The sequence below is a fragment of the Ursus maritimus genome, unplaced genomic scaffold, assembly GCF_017311325.1.
Source record: "Ursus maritimus isolate PB19 unplaced genomic scaffold, ASM1731132v1 scaffold_2, whole genome shotgun sequence".
NCBI classification, from domain to species: Eukaryota; Metazoa; Chordata; class Mammalia; order Carnivora; family Ursidae; genus Ursus; species Ursus maritimus.
This window is the reverse complement of record NW_024424452.1, coordinates 20,898,954-20,918,016: the sequence shown is the minus strand read 5'-3', so window position 1 is coordinate 20,918,016 and position 19,063 is coordinate 20,898,954. Positions and strand designations below refer to the sequence as shown.

The window sequence follows — 19,063 nt, the reverse complement described above, 5'->3', positions numbered from 1 at the left end:
GAGAGTCAGAAATCAGTTTTGAGCTCCTGTAGAGCAGAGGCTACATCCTACCAGTCTGTCTTGCTTTGCATGCTTCTTAGCTGTCGATGTTCCTGTGTACAATTCCTGTTAAATAAGTGTGGTGCCAAGGTCTTGTCCGCAGGTTCTCCAGCCCTCACTGGTTGATGCTTAAACATTACGCGGCCATTAATGCTGAAATTGCTTTTTCTTTTTTTAGTAAGAGATGCTAAAAACCTTGTACCTATGGACCCCAATGGCTTGTCAGACCCTTACGTGAAACTGAAACTGATTCCTGACCCCAAGAGCGAGAGCAAGCAGAAGACCAAAACCATCAAGTGCTCCCTCAACCCTGAGTGGAATGAGACATTCAGATTGTAAGTTAAAATTATTGCCGCCCAGCGTGGGTGGTGGGAGTTGGCTTGTGGGCCACCTGAGATTGGGGAGTGCCCCCTCCCAGCTTCCATTTCATTTCTCCCCTCCCTCTCTCCCTCCCTCCTTCCTTCCCTCCCTCCCTCTCTCCCTCCCTTTCTCCCTCTTCTCTTCCCTTCCTCCCCCTCCATCTGCACTTTTGCATTGCAGGCCAAGTAAAAATTGGAACTTTTTTTTTTAATAGAGTTGAGAATGTCTGTGGTGTGGGGAGTGGGTGGGATAGAAAGTAGTGTGATGTGTTGCTAGGTGAAGGCAAGTTGTGGGAGAAGCTCTGGTCTCAGTGAACAGTGGGACGTAACCCATAGGGTGTGGTGATAACCCCTCTAGGGCTGAGTCTGTGGATATGGATATGCTGGGGCTGCAGCCTGTTGAGAGTTTTCTGCCAACTTCCATGGAGGATCTTCCCGGGCCAGTGCTCCAAGAACCTGGGGTCGCTTTTTGATGCACCTGGGCCCACAAGGGTTCACAACATCAGCCAATATTTATGGAGCATATCCCAGTTATAAAAACACTCTATTGAATGATCTCAGTTCATTGGCCTTTTCATCCCCATTTAACCAGTGGGGCTTGAAGAGGTTAAAGAATGTGGCCAGAGTCCCCCAGTCAATATAGGGTCGAGGGGAATTTGACTTCTGACAGTCTGACTCCAGAGGCTACGGACCAAAAGCATGATTCCTTGTGGGAGCCCCATCCCCCGTTTCCTCTCTCAGGGCAAAACTGGGGGTGCACCTCAGCCTCCATCAAGGACGTGCCTCAAAACAGACAGGTTCCCCCGACCAGCACTGATAAGACTCTTTCCTCCACAGATGTCCTCAGCCTCATGCTAACTCACGTGTGTGCAGACACTCACGCAATTATATGATTGATATCCATAGTTCTTATCTCCACCGTGTCAGTAGGGTTTCCCGAACATCATGAACCCTATTAAGACATAAGGTGGCAGAAGCAGTTAGAATGGTTTCTGTCAGAGCTGGCCCAGGTCCTCCACCCGGTTGAGCCACAGGCTGGGAACTTGAGAAGCTCTTCCTCCCTGAGGAGCTTTCCTGGGATGGAAACGGAACATGTTTCTTGCAACAGCTTGTAATCTTTAAAAATTCCTACCTTCGGGCCTTGTCCTCTTAAACATTTCATCTGCTTGAGAAATTGCTGTAACCTCTGCTGACTTCTCTCTTTTTGCTCTTGGCAGCCAACTGAAAGAATCGGACAAAGACAGAAGACTGTCTGTAGAGATTTGGGATTGGGATCTGACCAGCAGGAATGACTTCATGGGATCTTTGTCGTTTGGGATTTCCGAACTGCAGAAAGCTGGTGTTGATGGCTGGTAAGCAGGATTTTGCTTTGAAGACTACCATACAGCTTGGTCCATCGCATGTGGGAAGAAGGATATTTTCCTTTTTGTCCTCAAAGTGAAATACTAAAGCAGAATCACAGAGTGATGGCTGATAGATTGGATCTGCCTCATGGATATGTTTTATTTGGTCCTTGTACTTAAGAAAAAAAAAAATCAGTTGCTAGTATATTCAAAATCAGAACATTTTCCATAAAAATCTGGACTTCTGGGGGTGCCTGGGTGGTTCAATCGGTTAAGCATCCAACTTTTTAAAAAAGATTTTGTGTATTTATTTGAGAGAGAGATAGAGAGCACGAGCAGGGTGGAGGGGCAAAGGGAGAGGGAGAAGCAGACTCCCCACTGAGCAGGGAGCCTGATGCAGGGCCTTATCCCAGGACCCTGAGATCATGACCTGAGCTAAAGGCAGACACTTAACCAACTGAGCTACCCAGGTGCCCCAAGTGTCCTACTCTTGATCTCAGCTTAGGTCTTGATCTCAGAGTTGTGAGTTCAAGCCCCACATTGGGCTCCCTGCTAGGCATGGAACCTACTTAAAAAATAAAAAATAAAAAATCCGGACTTCTGGCTTGCAAAGCCAAAAATATCTGGATGCACTGGGCTTAGAAGGCAACAATTGAGAACAGGTGAGTAGTTAGCTAATGCCTCATTCACACAGGACATGGATTTTCTGTTTGCCGTAGTCTTCACCATTCCCTATTGCTTTACATTCGCCTAACTTTACACAGTTACATGTCTTGACTGGCCCCATGGGCACTAACGTGGCTCTCACAATATACCCTAAAGATACATGAAATCCACTGTCAGATCCTGGCTCCGTAAGAAGATGCTCCTTCGTTGGGACGGAGGTGCTGGGAGGTTGCAGTCATGGTCAGCTGCGGTGTCTCCTTTGTTCTGCAGTTTTTGCTTCGTTCCCTTCTCATGGCAAAAATCCTTGTTCCGTATTCCCAGCGAAGAGGCTGGGTAAGCCCCCTTGGCAATGGTTGGTTTCACCGTCATCTGAATAAAAGGAGTCAGAATACACAGTCCAACCTGGCACCATAGCTTTGGGCAAAGTGGGGATTAGTGGCTGCGCTTGTCTCTTTAAGAGAAATTGTCTCCCTTCTGAATGGTCTCATTTGGGGCTTTTTCAGTTACAAGTGAAAGAAAATAAAAAGCAGACCAGTTTAGCAAGAAAGAGAATGTATCACTTGGACCACACATCCTTTCCATTGCTCACCGTACAACCTCCTTGTCTCTCCTCCCTATTCATCATAGACTTTGTTGTTGTTGTTGTTTTTAAAGATTTATTTATTTATTTGAGAGAAAGAGAGAGAATGCGAGCGGGGGCCCGGGGGAAGTGCAGAGGGAGAGAGAGAATCTCAAGCAGACTCCCCGCTGAGCTCGGAGCCCGACTTGGGGCCCGATCTCAGCACCCTGTGATGAGACCAAGAGTCGGACGTTAAACCGACTGAGCCACCCAGGAGCCCCTGTATTTATCACAGACTTTTATTCAAATAGATATTGAGTCTTTCTCTAGTCCATTCTAGTCACTAGAGATCCGTCAGGTGTAAGACGGACGTGCCCTCGTGGCACTTAGCTTCTGGAGCGAAAAGAAATGACACCGATGACTAATCAATGACAACATGGTGATGGATGTGAAGGAGGATGGAAGCCAAGTGGGCATAAAAATAACAGTAGTAATAAGGTGTGTTAATGCACAGATCACAAACCGTTAACAACAGAATTCTCAAAAAAATAGGTAAGGAACATTTGTCACAGTTTTCCTTAGCTCACGAAGGGGGAAACCAGGAACATGAATGGCTGATTCCCAAGGTTTGAGAAGCAGAGATTGGCATGCCAGGAGTTACAGGAATGCTGAAGTCACTTCTAAGTTAGAGGTAAAAGTGGCTGCTGAACAGGGCAATGAAATCACAACCTTGGAGGCGATCTGTCTACTGGCTGGAAGAACTCCTCTTTTTCTTCTTCTTTTTTTAAGATTTTATTTTTAAGCAACCTCTGCACCCACCGTGGGGCTCGAACTCACAACCCAGAGATCAAGAGTTGCACACTTGTCCCGACTAAAGCCAGCCCCGCGCCCCAGACTGAAAGAACTTCTAAAAGTTAGCGATTGCCTTTGCAGAGCCAGGAGGCCATCTGGGCCCTACTGGATTGTGGATTATAACTAACAGTTCTAAGTAATAGACTAGTAGTAAGTAGTAGCAGGGAAGGAGATAACTATTTAGAAAATGTTTTTGCATGACAGTTAAGAGGTCACGCTGCCATCTTCTTGCCGTTTCCCCATTTCACAGAGGTGCAGAAATTCTCAACAAGATACTAGCAAACCAAATCCAACAATACCTTAAAAAAAAAACCCATTCCCCATGATCAAGTGGGATTTATCCCGGGGATGCAGGGGTGGTTCAATCAGCGCGATACATCCCATCAACAAGAGAAAGGATAAAAACCGTATGATCATCTCAATAGATGCAAAAAAAAAAAAAAAGGCATTTGACAAAGTACAACATCCATTCATGATAAAAACTTGGGTAATTTTTCTTAACATATGGATGATCTGACTTTGCATGCTGCCATCAGCACCAGTGACAGATTGCATGTCCCTTCCTCTGTAAACCAGGCGTAAGGAGGTTAAAGAGAAAGAATGGATGCTCCCCCAGGGTGTCTACGTGAGACAGGAGAGAGCACATAATAATAATAATCACCAGAGCAATAGCTACCACTTATTGACTCTTAACTGGATGCCAGGCTCTGGGCTGATCACTTTCCAGGTGTCCTGGAGTCACACATTGATACCCACACATAGCCTCTTTATTTTCTGTAATGCAACCAGACTTTCTTAGGCAGTCTTGTGACCTCCTGGTGGTGAGAAGGGGGACCCTTCTGCCTGTGGTGTATGCCTTCTGGGCTTGACTGCTGCAGATCCTGCCCAGTCACTAAACTCGTGCCCGCTGAGGCTGGATGGGTCCCCCACCACCCCAACCCCCAGGTTTGGAGCATCATTTCTGGCTTCCTGCTGGAGCATCCCAGGTCCTGGCCTGTTGCCTCTGGTTGTGAGGTCCTTCCACAGAGTGTCCTCTTTGTCCCACTCCCTAGGCGACTTGTGCAAGCCCTCTTTTCTCAGCCTCCTGCATGTGGGCCAGGAGTGCTGTCTGAGTGATCCCTGTATCCCTGGCCTATTGCTGCTGTGAGGTGTGGCCCTCCACGTAGGTCTCTGCCCAGGGCAGAGGAGGCCGGGAAAAGCCCCTCTGCTTTCCCCCTATCCTTGCTCACTTCTCGTGGTTCTTCAGGCCTAAATGGGCAGGACTCTCTCCCACTGGTACCACCCCTTCCGGGTCTGGTGACTGCCCCATCCACTCCTGGAAACAAACAGCAGAGTGCGGGGAGGACAAAAGGACCGAGTCCAAAATATCCCTGCACGTACATGTCATCAGTCCTTCAATTCTCCCACCAGTTCTGGGTGGAGTGTTGTTCCTGGGATCAGAGTAGTCAAGCAACATGTGAAAGGACACACAGCTTGTACGTGACGGTGCTTGGGTCCAGGTCTCTAGGATGCCAGGGCCTAAACACATGCGTATCCCATTCTGCCTCCTGGTCCAGGGGTTTGGCAGAGGCCTAGAGGGTGGATGGGAGGGTTTTGACCTTGGCTGTCCTCAGTGGATGAATGCTTTGTGACTTCAGGTGAATCACTTCACCTCTCTGTACTCCAGCCTTCTCAGCCATTACATATCCATTAGTCAGGTCTAATCGCAGCATCCCCGACCCCCCTCCTAGGAGAGTTGTGAAATTGTTGGAATTATAGGAGGGGACTTTTGCTAAATAAAGGCCCTCTTCGGATTTTGCAGATGAAAGTCCCCCCTAAAAGATTCAGGGCCCAGACATCTGTGATGCTCTCTTGACTGTAAATGTAACAAATTGTAGAAATTTGGATACTTGTCCCTGTGGGGTCTTTGGTGAGTGCCATGCCATCTCCGAGACTCAGTTTCCACATCTGGCAGGGGACGAGCTCTCCCAGCTCTTCTGTTGTGCTGTAATTGAAGACCACGTGGCGGAAAGGCAGAAGGCAGCTGTGCGAGCTCCCAGATGTGGCACGCCAGCCTCAGGCCCCTTCATCTGCCACTTTGCCACCAGCCCCGTGTCTGTCGTCAGATCCACTCCTTTGTTTCTAATTTTATTTGTTTTTGCTGTTTCCTTTCCTTCCCCTTGTTTTCCAGGGGTTCATCTGTTTTGCTGTGGTTTATTTTTCTGCAAAGACTGAGCTATGGGATTTACGTATCAATTCTATGTTTCAGTCTTCTTTTCTGTGGGTTTGTTGGGTGGTTGCCTGTGAATTTCAGTTGAATATTTTGCTAATTTATTTTTCCTCTCTTAACGGACTCTGCTCTTCAAGAATAAAGAACGAGCTTTGGAGGAATAAAGATTTCCTCCGAGCTGTGATATGTCGCATTCCAGCTTTTGTTGCTTTGCTCAAGGTCTGCAATTGTGTTTTTAATTTCCTTTCAAGCGTGCTTTTATTTGGGCATTTTGGAAATCACTGGTGTTAGCTTTTTGTTTCATTTTTCATTATTAATGTCAAATGAGAGCGTTAATACTTTATGGTCAGAGAATATGTCCTGTACACTTTTCTTTTTCTTTCTTTCTTTCTTTCTTTTTTTTTTTCTTTTTCCAATTTACCTTAGTTCAGTGTTACTAAATGTTCTGTGGACACTTCAATAAAAAGATTACATTTACTACTTGTAGGTCATGCATTTCAGTGTTTTTTAATTCCACCTTAATATAATATCCAGATCTCCCATGCCTTCCTATTTTTTTTTATTTGTTTCATCTGACCAAAATGCACAATGCTTATTAAGCTTCTCCCAGTAACATTTTTTCAAACACTATCTTTCATTTCTGATGTTTTTTTGCTTTCTATGTGTGTGGCATCATTATTGACCACATAGCTCTCCAAGACTTATTTTCAAAAATGACTTATATCAACACAATATGTCTGTTCCAGTTAATACACTTTGCCCATGATTTTGCCTTGTTGGTGGCATTTCTACAGTGAGTATACATAGCAAGTACCTATATACTGAATCTTTGGGTTCATGGAGGTTTCTTTTTATTTGGAGAACAATGCACAAAATTTTAAAAAAATGAGTAGTAAAAAATAGCATGTTTGAGGCTGATAAATGCTATAGAGAGGAGCGCCTGGGTGGCTTAGTCAGTTAGGCGTCCAGCTCTTGATCTCAGCTCAGGTCTTGATCTCACGGTCATGAGTTCAAGCCCTTCGTTGGGCTCCACACTGGGCATGGAGTCTACTTTAAAAAAAATTAAAAAATAAATGTTATAGAGAAAAGCAAACAACAAACAGGGATAAGGAATGCTGGCGGTGGGGGGGGGAACAGGGGGTGATACTCCAATTTATTTAATACAATTCCCAGGAAAGGATTCACTGGAAAGGTGACACATGGCAAAGACCTGAAGGGAGGTGAGGGAGTGAACATGTGGAAGTCTAGGGGGAGATTGTCCCAGATGGTGAGAACAGCAAGTGCAAAGGCCCTGAGGTAGGAGTGCCCCCAGCAGGTTTGAGGGTCAGCAAAGTGACCTGTGTGGCTGGAACTGGATCTGCAAAGGGGGTGGCAGTAGGGAGCAAGGACTGGCAGGATAAGGAGGGCTCAGCAGATTCCATGGGGGCCTTTTAGGAACTTCATCTCCTGCCCAGAGTAAGTAGAGGAGCCAAGGAATGAGGACATCTGATTGACCTTTCAACCTATCTCGTTTGGTTGCAGAGTGGTAAATACTTCTTGCCTAGTGGATCCTGCCCATTTTCTTATGTTTAATCTGAGTCCTTTGGTTTGGTATAACAAGTGGCGTGTTGTTGGGTAAAAAAACCCAAAAAATCCTGAATCTGAAAGTCTTTCTTCTTTTCCATAGGAAAATGTTTTAATGTTTATGGTCATAATTGCCACATTTCCATCATGGTTTTTGATTGTAAAGGTTTTTTTTTTTCTTCTTTCCTATTTCATTCTTTTCTTCTTCTTGTGAACAGACAATTATTATGTCATTATTACCTTAAATTTATGTTTCTTTAAGCTTTCTTTTATTACTAATAATGTCCTGTTGGTCTTATTACAAATCCCATCCCTCTCCCCAAAAAACTAAAGCTTTGGAATCAGACGTCCTGGGTTAGAGTCTCTGCTCGTCCATTTCCTGGCCGTGTACCCCTGGGCAAGTTACCTTCCCTCTCTGACTCCTTTTCTCATTTGGAGATAATAGCGGTAATTATGTCATAGGATAGTTGTGATACTAAAGTAGTTAATACAAGTGAAGCACCCCGTGTCTGGTGAATAGTAAGTACTCAGTATCAGTGATTATTATTAATTGAATAATTATTAGAAAAATATAAATAAGAAAACAAAATATTATCCAGAATCCCATTGTCCAGGGATAATCACTATTGACATTATTAAGAGGTTTTTTTCTGTGTGCATGTGTGTGTGTCTGCACTCACATGTGTGTATGAAACAAAAAACGAAATCTTACTGTACGTGCTGTGTAGCAGCCCCGTTTTTCATCTAACAATGCATTATGAACACTTTTCCCTATAATTCAGTAATCTTGGGCAACATCATTTTCATGGGGCCCGTTCTATAGATCTGCCGCAACTTACAGAATCATATTTGTATTATAAAATGTGTAATGCTTACCTATATGAATAATTCTACAGTAAAACCTCTTGCAGCAAAACCTCTGTGCATAGCTTTAATTATTTCCTAAGAAATTCCTAATCCTGGAATCGATGGCTTTGAGAACATATGTATTGTTAAAGTGTTTGCCAAACTGTTCTGCGATTTTTTTCAATTTACATTCTCACCAGTGCTGCATGATACTTTTCATTTCACCCACACTTGTCAACATCTGGTATTATAAATTTCAAAGATATAATGCAAAAATTATACATATTTTGTTACTAATTATACATATTTACATAATTTTATTATCATACATATTTTGTTACTAATTATGTTGAATATTTTCATTTGTATATTGCCATTTGTTTATAAATGAGTAGGTCCTGATTTTTGTCTGTCATTTTCTTATTGAATTGTAAGAACTTTTTACATAAGATAGATCATAAGATGTCTTTCCCGATATATACGTTGCTATATTCCTTCCTTTCATGTTGTATATTAATTTTGGTAATAAGCATTTTTCTTAATGGTATATAAAGCATTCAGTTAAGCTCCAATCAATATAATAAATATCAGGTTCAACTGCCAGAAAAATTTCTGAGGGTTGTCTTCTAATTTCCTAATTGTTATCTGAATTATCCAGCTTAGTGTTCATTGTCTCCAGTGGATTTTTAAATTTAGTAATTACATTTTCCTTCCGAAAGTAGCCTTTTCTGATCTTCGATTGTTCCCTTTTTAAAGATGCATTAGCTTCTTGAATCTCACTGAAAGTATAAACTAGATATTTTTTAGAATTTTCTCTCTTTTGGCAATAGTTCTATTTCATGGGAGGTACTTATCTGATTTCTCATTATTTCTATTTGACTGAGTTTTTCATACATCCTGTTATTTTTCTGTATCTGCCCTTCCTTATAGACGGATGGGCACAGGAATTATGAGTGTCCCAGTTGTAATTTTTCAAAATCAGATGAAGGGAGAAAGGAGTCTTTTGTATTTTTTGGAATTTTTCTTTGTCAGAACAGGGATCCTGTTCCCTATAGCTATTTTGGAGAGATCCACAGCTGGAAACAGCTGCACAACAGTCAGCCCTACTGCACTGTAGGGGGGGCATGTTCCCCATGTTGGTTTTGTGCAACTCAAAGTTGGAAGGGGTCCTTGCTTCTCTTTTCTAACAGACACAAGTCCTTCTTCAGAAGCAATAATGACAGCATGTTGGCTCCAGCAGACATAGTGAGGGTATGTGACATGTCCCATCCTTCCTGAATACGGATTAGAATGGGTGGCTGTCAGCTAGTCCCTGGTGGTCTGGCCCAGGGTTGTTAGTGGGGTTCTTTCAGGGGTCCCATTGACTGGTCACCACTGCTCAGTCCCCCTCGATCTGTAGTTTCCAAAGTGGCTTAGACCATATATGGTTTAGATAGCACATGTTTGGGTATTAGTAATACTGAGTTGTACACTGGCCAAGCTTTTCTTTGGCCAGTGCTCCTTCAAACCTTCAGATTACCACAAAGAGAAAGTCTCAGCCGGTGTTGCTGTACCCTTAACATTCTTTAACTTGTGCCACTGGCTGAGCTCCCATTTTAACAAGGGGGGGGGGCATTAGTCTCAGAGCCGTTGGTAAGCAACGCCATCTACTTGGACTTGGGTGACTTTGATTTGCATGTGTTTATTTTTTTACAGTTACTTTCTCTTGTAACCTGTTGGCTTCCTTTTTAAAGTGAATATACTATTTAAAAAGGAGATGATATAATGAAAACGATGAAATGGATCATAATAACCAGATTTAGGAAATTCCACAAAAGCGAATATTTGCCAACCACTGCTCCGTGTTCTCTTACTATTACTTTAATTTGTCGAGTTCCTAGAAATTGCTGCTGTGCGGATAGCACCCTTCTTGATTGCCAAAAAAATACAGATGTTCTCTTACTTTTGTATTTCTTTTGGAATTAGGAAGCAGACGATTGAATATTTTTTAAAAGATTATTTATTTGAGGAGGGGAGGGGCAGAGGGAGAAGCAGACTCCCCACTGAGCAGGGAGCCCCATATGGGGCTTGATCCCAGGACCCCAGGATCATGACCTGAGTTGAAGGCAGACGTTTAACCAACTGAGCCACCCAGGTGCCCCAAGGATAATTGAATATTAAATGTGGAGGCGTAGAGGCGCAAATAATCCCTCTGCTTTGAATCACCTCTCCTCCTATTTTTAGGAGCTGCTGAGGAAGTTTTGTGAATGGAGGAAAAAATCATTATGAAAATTGTGAATTTGGTTTAAGAAGTCTTTCTTTGGGAGTGAGGAGCTCTGGGATGTTTTTTCCCTTTAGCGACTAAGCTGTCTTTGGAATGTCCTTTTCCTTCCTCTCGTGTTACCCTTTGAGTAGATGGAAGCATCTTTGTCGTCAAAAACATACTGAAAGCCATCTTGTTTATTATGATAATGTCAATATTCGTAATGATGATGATGATTTCTTTTATCACTTGCTAAACGCCAGGCACTGTTCCTATCATTTTGCGTGAGTCACCGTATCTCAGCTCCACAGTAATCCTATGAAAAAGACTTTTTTTTTTTTTTTAAAGTAATCTCTATGCCCAACATGGGGCTCAAACTCACGACCCTGAGGTTTAGAGTTGCATGCTCTGAGCCAGCCAGGTGCCCCTGAAAAAAACTTTTGTTCCAATTTATATATATATATATATATATTTAAAAATTTTATCTATTTATGTGACAGAGAGACAGCCAGCGAGAGAGGGAACACAGCAGGGGAGTGGGAAAGGAAGTAGCAGGCTCCCAGCGGAGGAGCCCGATGTGGGACTCGATCCCGGAACGCCAGGATCATGCCCTGAGCCGAAGGCAGACGCTTAACGACTGCGCTACCCAGGCGCCCCTGTTCCAATTTATAGATGAGAAAAATTGAGGCTCAGAGAGCCTAGCTAGCTTATCCAGGGACTGAAGGAGGCAAGGGCAGAAGCGAGATTTGGACCCAGGCAGAGTTTGATTCCGGGGCTTGTGTACTTACCTGCAAAGGGATGCCATTTCTCAAGGGGTTAATACAGGGCATTTTGGGAAGGTGTCTGCAGAGAAAACAGCATCATGGAGACAAGGCTGTCGTCTTCCAGATGTTGCTGAGAGCCAGGATGCTGGGAGAATGTGCTAAGACTCCATTGACCATGGGAGATCTTCGTAGCATTCTTTCAGAATAAGAAAGCACTTAGTGGACAAAAGTAGGTAAAAACGTACAGTACTGAATAAGAGAACTAAGAAAAGTGTGTGTGTGTGTGTGTGAAGATGAGAGACAGAGCAGAGCCAGAACATTGCATAAACAGAGAATATTCGTTTTTTTCTGAAAACTGTGGAGTAGTTTTAAAATAAACATAGCATACCTGGCCACAAACACGTACGGGCACACCTAGAAAGAAAAAAGCCTCAACGCATTTTTTTAAGGTAGAGCTGTCTATAGTCTTCCTTTTCTTATCCTAACTGACAAAATAATATCAAGTCCGGTCATGGAATTTGCCCTGTCTCCCTGTCTCCCTTTAGGTTTAAGCTGCTGAGCCAGGAGGAAGGCGAGTACTTCAATGTGCCTGTGCCGCCGGAAGGAAGCGAAGGCAATGAAGAGCTGCGGCAGAAATTCGAGGTGAGTGGTCTTTCTTTCTACGTCAGCGGGAACTGGTTGAGTCAGCCTCATTTGCTGTGTCTCTGGTTATGAAAGGCCTTCTACCGAGGTCTTTCATGACTCTGTGCCTTTGCGACGTCCAGAAAAACCCCAACCAGGTGTACCCTGCTTTGTGAAGTCATTCCTGCCTCCTTGCCCTCATTCAGATTTAACTTTTCTTCCAAAGTGCTCCTTCACTTCTCAGATCATTTTTTTAAAAGATTTTATTTATTTATTTTAGAGATTGAGAGAGAGAGAGGGGAGAAAGGGGGGAGCAGAGGGAGAGGGACAAGCAGACTTCATGCCGAGCACAGAGCCTGACATGGGGCCCGATCCCCTGACCCTGAGATCATGACCCAGAGCCAAAATCAGGAGCCGGATGCTTAACCGACTGAGCCACCCAGGTGCGCCCCTTCTCAGGTCATTTTGATGGGAGCTTGGACTGGGGTGGTAGTAATGGTGAATGAAAGAAGTGGACAGAGGATTGCTCTATTTTGGAGGCTGAGTCAACCAGACTTGCTGAGGAATAGAAGCTAGATTTGGATCTATTGGCGGGATGGTGCTATACTTTTAAGAAATGGAATCATTTGTGCTGGTAACTTCATGAAATACCCATGGGTATATCTTCTGAGGATGAAGAGTCCTTGGCCCTGACCTTGGGCTACAGTCTGGCTCTGCTTCTACCTCATCTAAGCCCTTTCCCTTCTGGAGGGGCCAGTAGACCCCATTTTCAGCTGTGTGAGAGTCACAGACACATCCCAGTTTTACACAGAAAATGTTTTAGGGGGAAAATGAATTCTTTCATTACATGTGTATTGAGTGATTTTAAAGTAGTTTCATAAGGGAAAACACATTATTTTGTTTGTACAAACTCAATATACTGAGTCTGATGGGAAATCATCAATTCTAGATAAACAGTGATGGCCTTCTTACTCCAAAAAAAATTGTATAAAATAGCTAAAATGAAATAGATTATTATCATTCTTATTCAGCAAATAATCACACAGGCAAATAAAAAAAAACCTGTGACCAGGTAAAGTTCTATGAAAGAGAGGTCCATGTTAACTCTGAGAACATATAAGAGGGGGGACAGGAGGAGAGGGAAGGTGTCATTGAGGCAACAACAGTGCAAGTTAACTGAGTAGAGAGGGGAAAAGAAAATTCCATTCAGAGAGGACCGCATGTGCAAAGGCCCTCTGGTGGGGAGTTCTATAGCAACTATGTGAAACTTAAAGAAGGCCAGTGTGGGTAGAGGAGAGAGAGCGAGCAAAGGGCGAATTCAAGGTAAGGCTGGGGAAGTGGCTGGTCATCACAATAGAAGGGCTGTGCCGGCCTTGGCAAGGATTTTGGCCTTTATCCCAAGATCCATGTTAGTCTGTCCCTCAGATTGACAGAAATAGCACTTGAGTATTGACCCTTGTTGTGCCCTCCACAAACACTAGACTGTGGTGATGGGTCTGACCCAGGGGGATATCCCTTCCTGGAAACAAGTGGGATAAACACGTTGGCCATGGGCTTATCGGTCATTTCTCCAGCGAACTTGGTAAGTGAAGGTTATTCCCATAGAGCTGGCTCAAGCCCAGATGAGCTGGTAAGAGGACATCCCACGCAGTGGAGCCAAGAACTGGACACTGTTGATTAGTCCTTCCAGAGAACACCTTCCATCTCTTTCCCTCAACTTTTTGATAGAGCTGTGCCCATTTGCTGCTGCATTAAAAATGTACCATCATGGGTAAAACAAACAAACAAACAAAAAAAACCAACACCACTATTTTCTTGTATAAAATGGCATCTCAGTTTGCAAAATGATTTCTTCCATCCTAGGGCAGCCAGGGTGACATTTCAGGACATCAGGAGAACAGTTCCTACGTGAACATAGCATTTGTGGGGGCCAGTTATTGGCGTGGAATAAAGGACTATTTTATCTGCAAGCAACAAAATGCAGCCGTTTATTTCTAGTGAGAGGCTGCAAACGCTTGTTTATGCCTGAATTATAATTGCTCCATGCTGTAGTTGTTGATTAAAAAAAAATGTTTCCAGCAGACCGAAAATTGTTCTCAGACACACAGAGAAATTTCAGTTGACCTTGAACGTGAGAAATGTAATCCCTGTGCAATAACCAATTAGCACCCAGAATGACTCAGAAATTACTTTCAAGCCTCTTATGTGGAGAAATTCTGAGTGACAGTAAAATCGAGCTGCTGGCATTGGGGTAATAGAATTTCACGGCAGGGCGAGCTTGGTACGGTGGCTGTCCGTGGTGTATCTCAGAATGTTCGAGTTGGCTCGGTCTGGGGAGCTTTAGCCTGACCACAGGCTTGTCTCTGGGTCAACGAAGGGAAAACTCCAGTTTAGATGGCTCAGAGTGGGTTTTCCGACAGTCTTAGAATTTTCTTACATCATACAATGCTTCCTCTGGGCCATTTATTATTTTAAGTGCTCTGGAAATATTAGCGTATTTAACCCTTGCAGTACCCCTGAATGGTGGCTACTATTCGCATCCCCGTTTTTCTTTCACGGATGAGGAAACGGACTCCCAGCAAGGTTAAGCAACTTTCTACCATCCCAGAGCTAGCTGCTCATTATCTTGGGTTGAGTTTCCCCAGCAACAGACCATGTAAGGATTCAAGTGCAAGTAGTTTCACTGGGAGGCGATCCCAGGAAGCGTCATTGCCGAGAGGGGAAAAGGGGGTGTGTATCACGGAGCAGGTTAGCACCGTGGGCAGCTGGGGTTTAAGCATGCTGGAGAACTCTGGGAGTTGAATGTGTGCCTCAGGGGGGTGTCCCCAATTGGGGGGCACGAAACTGCAGTATCATCCAGCAGCTCAACTTCTGTCGCCGGCTGTTGGCTGCTTTCTGGGGAGTTCCCTGGCCAGCACTTGTGGGCCCCGCTTGCTCCTGCAGCCAGGAAGTGAGCCCACAGGTGGAGTTGCAGGTGTGAGTGGTAAGGAGCCCCAGGTGGAGAGAGGAGAGTGCCAGGAGGTCCTGGTGGGACATCTGGGCCTCATCTGTGCACTGAAGCCCTATTCCACTCGGGTGGTTCATGGGCCAGGCTGCTCGGATTTGAATCCAGCTCTGCCACTTTCTTGCTGGGTGACTGTAGGCAAGTTACTTTCTGTCTCTGAGCCTTTGAGTCCCCATCTGTAAAATGGAATCACAGTGCTTCTTAGCTTCTAAGGTTACGTGAAGATCGAATGAGATAATGCATTTAGAACAGCGTCTGGCGCGTCATAGCATTAAAATGTCAGGCCATTGTTGTCATTACCACCTTCCCCCTTGGAATAAATAAAGCTCAGAACATATTCCTTCCAGGCTTTGGAAGGGCCAATTGGGGATTGGGAAGGATGTCTGGGGGCTCCAAGCCTCCTGAGACCTCGCCTCTGCTGCTGGGTACTGGGGGGCCCGTAGGAACCCCTCATAGGACTGGGGTGCCCGTAGGAGCCCCTCTTAATTGCAGAGGAGTCTGTAGTTCAAGCCAGGGCAGGCATTAATCATCCAAAATGCAGCCCTGGAGACTTGCTCCCGAGGTGGCTCTGCCGCCCTCCAGCGCAGTCTGAAAAGAGGCAGGGCTCCTTGCTCAGAAGTGCAGTCTATTTGCTTTCTCTTTGAGCACCAACTTCTAGGGCTCTAAATTGCAGATATAAGAAGGCAACCATTAGTGTATTCCTGTTTCTGAGGACATATCCAACCCAGCAAGATAGAGGATAATTTTAATTTGGGCCTCAATTTTAAAATATTTGCTCTTTGATGGAGTACCTGCTAGGCCTGAGGCTCGTGGGGATCAGGGGACTTTCAGAGGGACACAGGATGGGCTTCTTGTCCTCCAAAGGTTCACTGTGTAGGGGTAACAAACCCAAATGTTTTTAGGATCCAGGCAGATAACAAGGAGGGGAAAAAGCTTGGTGTCAGACAAGGTGCAGTGGGGACTGTGGTAAACTTGGGAAGTCCAAGTTCAAAGCCTCAATCTGGTCATGTTCTGGTGGGAGCCCCTTCCTGGTTCCTAGACAGCTCTCTTCTCACTGTGTCTTCACTCGGCGGAAGAGCTGAGGGACCTCTTTTATGAGGGCACTGATCCCACTCATGGGGGCTCCACCCTCATGACCTAATCGCCTCCCAAAGGTCCCATCTCCTAATGCCATCATGGATTTTAACATGTGAATTTTGGAGGGGAGGACACAAACGTTATAGCCTAGTGGGGGGACACAAACACTATAGCTTTGATGGGGACCCAGACATTATAGGTCTATAGCCTATACCTATGAGAAAAGGCACAGAAGCAAATTGAGCTGGAGAGTAGAAAGAGGCTTGTTGGTCCCGAATTCAGAGGAGAGAAGGTTGCTTACAGGACAGAGGGATGAAACTGGTGGCCACTTGCTGCTCCTTGAAGGACAGGAAAAAAAATTTCCACAAAGCAAAGTCAAATGGAGAAACTGGGAAGTTGGAGCCCCTTACTCATGCTTCACCAGCAGGCTGTACTAGGACCTGGGGTGTCCCCCTGAGGGCCAGGATGCAGGCTGGGGACCAGGGGATGGTCAGGATTTCGATCCTCACAGGTTGGAGAATGCATTGTGTTAATCAGGTGGGTCCTGAGTCATGATTCAATGAAGGTGGGAGACGTGGTCCTAAAGCAGGGAAGACAGTAGGGTGGGGAGAAAGGAGGGAATGTGTTTGACAGCCTGGACAAAACTCGGGGGCTGGAATGTGAGGATTTGGAATGGTGGCCCAAATAGATTTAGGGCCAAGATATGGCCCCAAAAAAGGCCATACAACTTCTGTCTTAGGCGCTTTGCTTCTTTACCATCTACCCGACGAGCTCACGTTTTAACCACTGGCTCTATGCCTGTAACCCCTAAACCTCTGTCTCCAGCTCAGATACCATTTCTCAGTCTAAAACCCATATAGGCCATTGCTTTCTGGGTGTGGATACTCGGCTCTCCCAGAGACACTCGAATCTCAATGTATCTTCCCACAAAACAACTTGACCATGTGTGTTCACAGCAGCTTTGTTAATAGCCCCAAAGTGGAAAGGACACAAATGCCCATAAAGAAGAGAATGGATAAACATAAACAGTGAGCGCTGCTCAGCAAGACAAAGGGGCAAGCTCCTGATTCATGCCAGAGCATGGGTGAATTTTGGGTGAATTTCAGGAACACTCTGATGAGCAAAAGCAGCCAGATGCAAAGACTACTCATTCCCTAAAGGGAAGCCTGTCAGACTTTCACATATCTTCACCAAATGTGTGGTTTCCCACACCAAGAAATTCTCCAGTCCTCCGTGGTCACCAGCTGGGTGTCCTACAATTTAATTCACAGACGACACCTGCAGTTAGAGCAGACCCCACAGGTGAAGGCCTCAGTCCCACGAGGCTGCCCTCACTTTATACTCCAGTCACAAATGGTGGGTTCCTGGGTCACCCACACTTCTGTCTGACTTGCTACCAGTCAGGGGTTCCCACTATACCTCCTTCTCAGATTTGATGATTTGCTAGAATGGCTCTCAGAACTCACCACACTTATTTCTATGAACTGGTTTATTGTATAGAAGGGATATGATAAAAGATACAGATGAACCGCCAGACGAGGACATATATAGGGTAAGGTCTGAGAGGAGTGCAGGAGCTTCTGTCCCCCACGGGTTTGGGATTCCCCATTCTGGAAGCTCTCCAAACTCCATAGTTCAGGGATTTTTATGGAGGCTTCATCATGGGAGGCATGATCGATTATAAACTCAAGTTCCAGCCCTGGGATGGGGCTGAAAGTAACAAGCTTCCTATCATGATTTGGTCTGTCCGGTGACCATCCCCCATCCAGGAGCCCACCAAGAGCCTCCTCACTAGAACAAAAGATGCTCCGATCAGGAAATTGCACGAGTTTTAGGAGCTTTGCATCAGGAACCAAGAGTAGAGACCAGATACATACTCCTTATTATGTCACACTCTGTGATTCCATTTAATGAGTTCAAGAACAAACGAACCTGACTTACGATAGGAATAGAAATCAGAACAGACACTGTGTTCGTGGGAGGCAGGATTGGCTGGGAAGGGGCACAGAGAACTTTCTGAGGGTGATGGAACTGTTTTCTCTCTTGATTGGGGTTTGGGTTCATGGGTGTATGCATTTGTCCAAACTCATAGAACTATCTGCTTGAAATTGTATACATTTCAGTGTATCCACTGTAATTTTTATTTTTATATATTTTTAAAGATTTATTTATTTATATTTACTTATTTGAGAGGGAGAGAGATTGAGTGGGGGGAGGGGCAGAGGGAGAAGGAGAGAGAATCCCAAGCAGACTTCAGGCTGAGCACGGAGCCCGACATGGGGCTCGATCTTATGACCCTAAGATCATGACCTGAGCTGAGATCAAGAGTCAGATGCTTAACTGACTGAACCTCCCAGGCGCCCCTCCACTGTAATTTACAAAACATTAATTACAAGAAGAAGAAAAATGGTGGGCGCTTTGTCAGCAGCACAAATGGGATGACGACGATGAACACAGAGTTCCTGAGGGAGAAATAAACTTCGCATGTAAGGCACTGTGGGGAGGGCGGAGGCTCAGCACGCCCCAAGTCAGGTTCCTTCCACCCTCTTGCCCACACCTACAAATCTGCCCTTCCTCCGCTCCTCCTCTTAGTGGAAATTGCCACCATCCTGTCCTCCAGGTGCTCAGCACAGAAGCCAAGGACTTGTCCTTCATCCCTTAGCCCCCCTCTCCCAGGCTGCCCCCAGCTCTGCTGAGTCCACCTCCAAATCCATCCACTTTGTTCCATCTGCACTGCAGACATCCCCGAGGTTGGGCCCTGCCCTCTCTCACCTTGATGACTGTGGTCATTTTTTCTAGTGGTTCCGAAATTCACTTCCTTCCAACGGGTCTCTTCGCTGGACCCAGGGTGATCTTCTTTTTTTTTTTTTTTAAAGATTTTATTTATTTATTTGACAGAGAAAGAGACAGCCAGTGAGA

The 19,063-nt window shown here is 45.0% G+C and overlaps 1 protein-coding gene across 1 annotated transcript in view; it reads left to right on the top strand.

Annotated features, from left to right (window-relative positions):
• Positions 1-19,063, top strand: part of PRKCB (protein kinase C beta) — a 314,044-nt gene that overhangs the window by 207,798 nt on the left and 87,183 nt on the right. Inside the window, 3 exon segments of the mRNA XM_040635210.1 lie at positions 218-374; positions 1,616-1,750; positions 11,988-12,084. Coding sequence (XP_040491144.1) covers positions 218-374; positions 1,616-1,750; positions 11,988-12,084 — 389 coding nt within the window.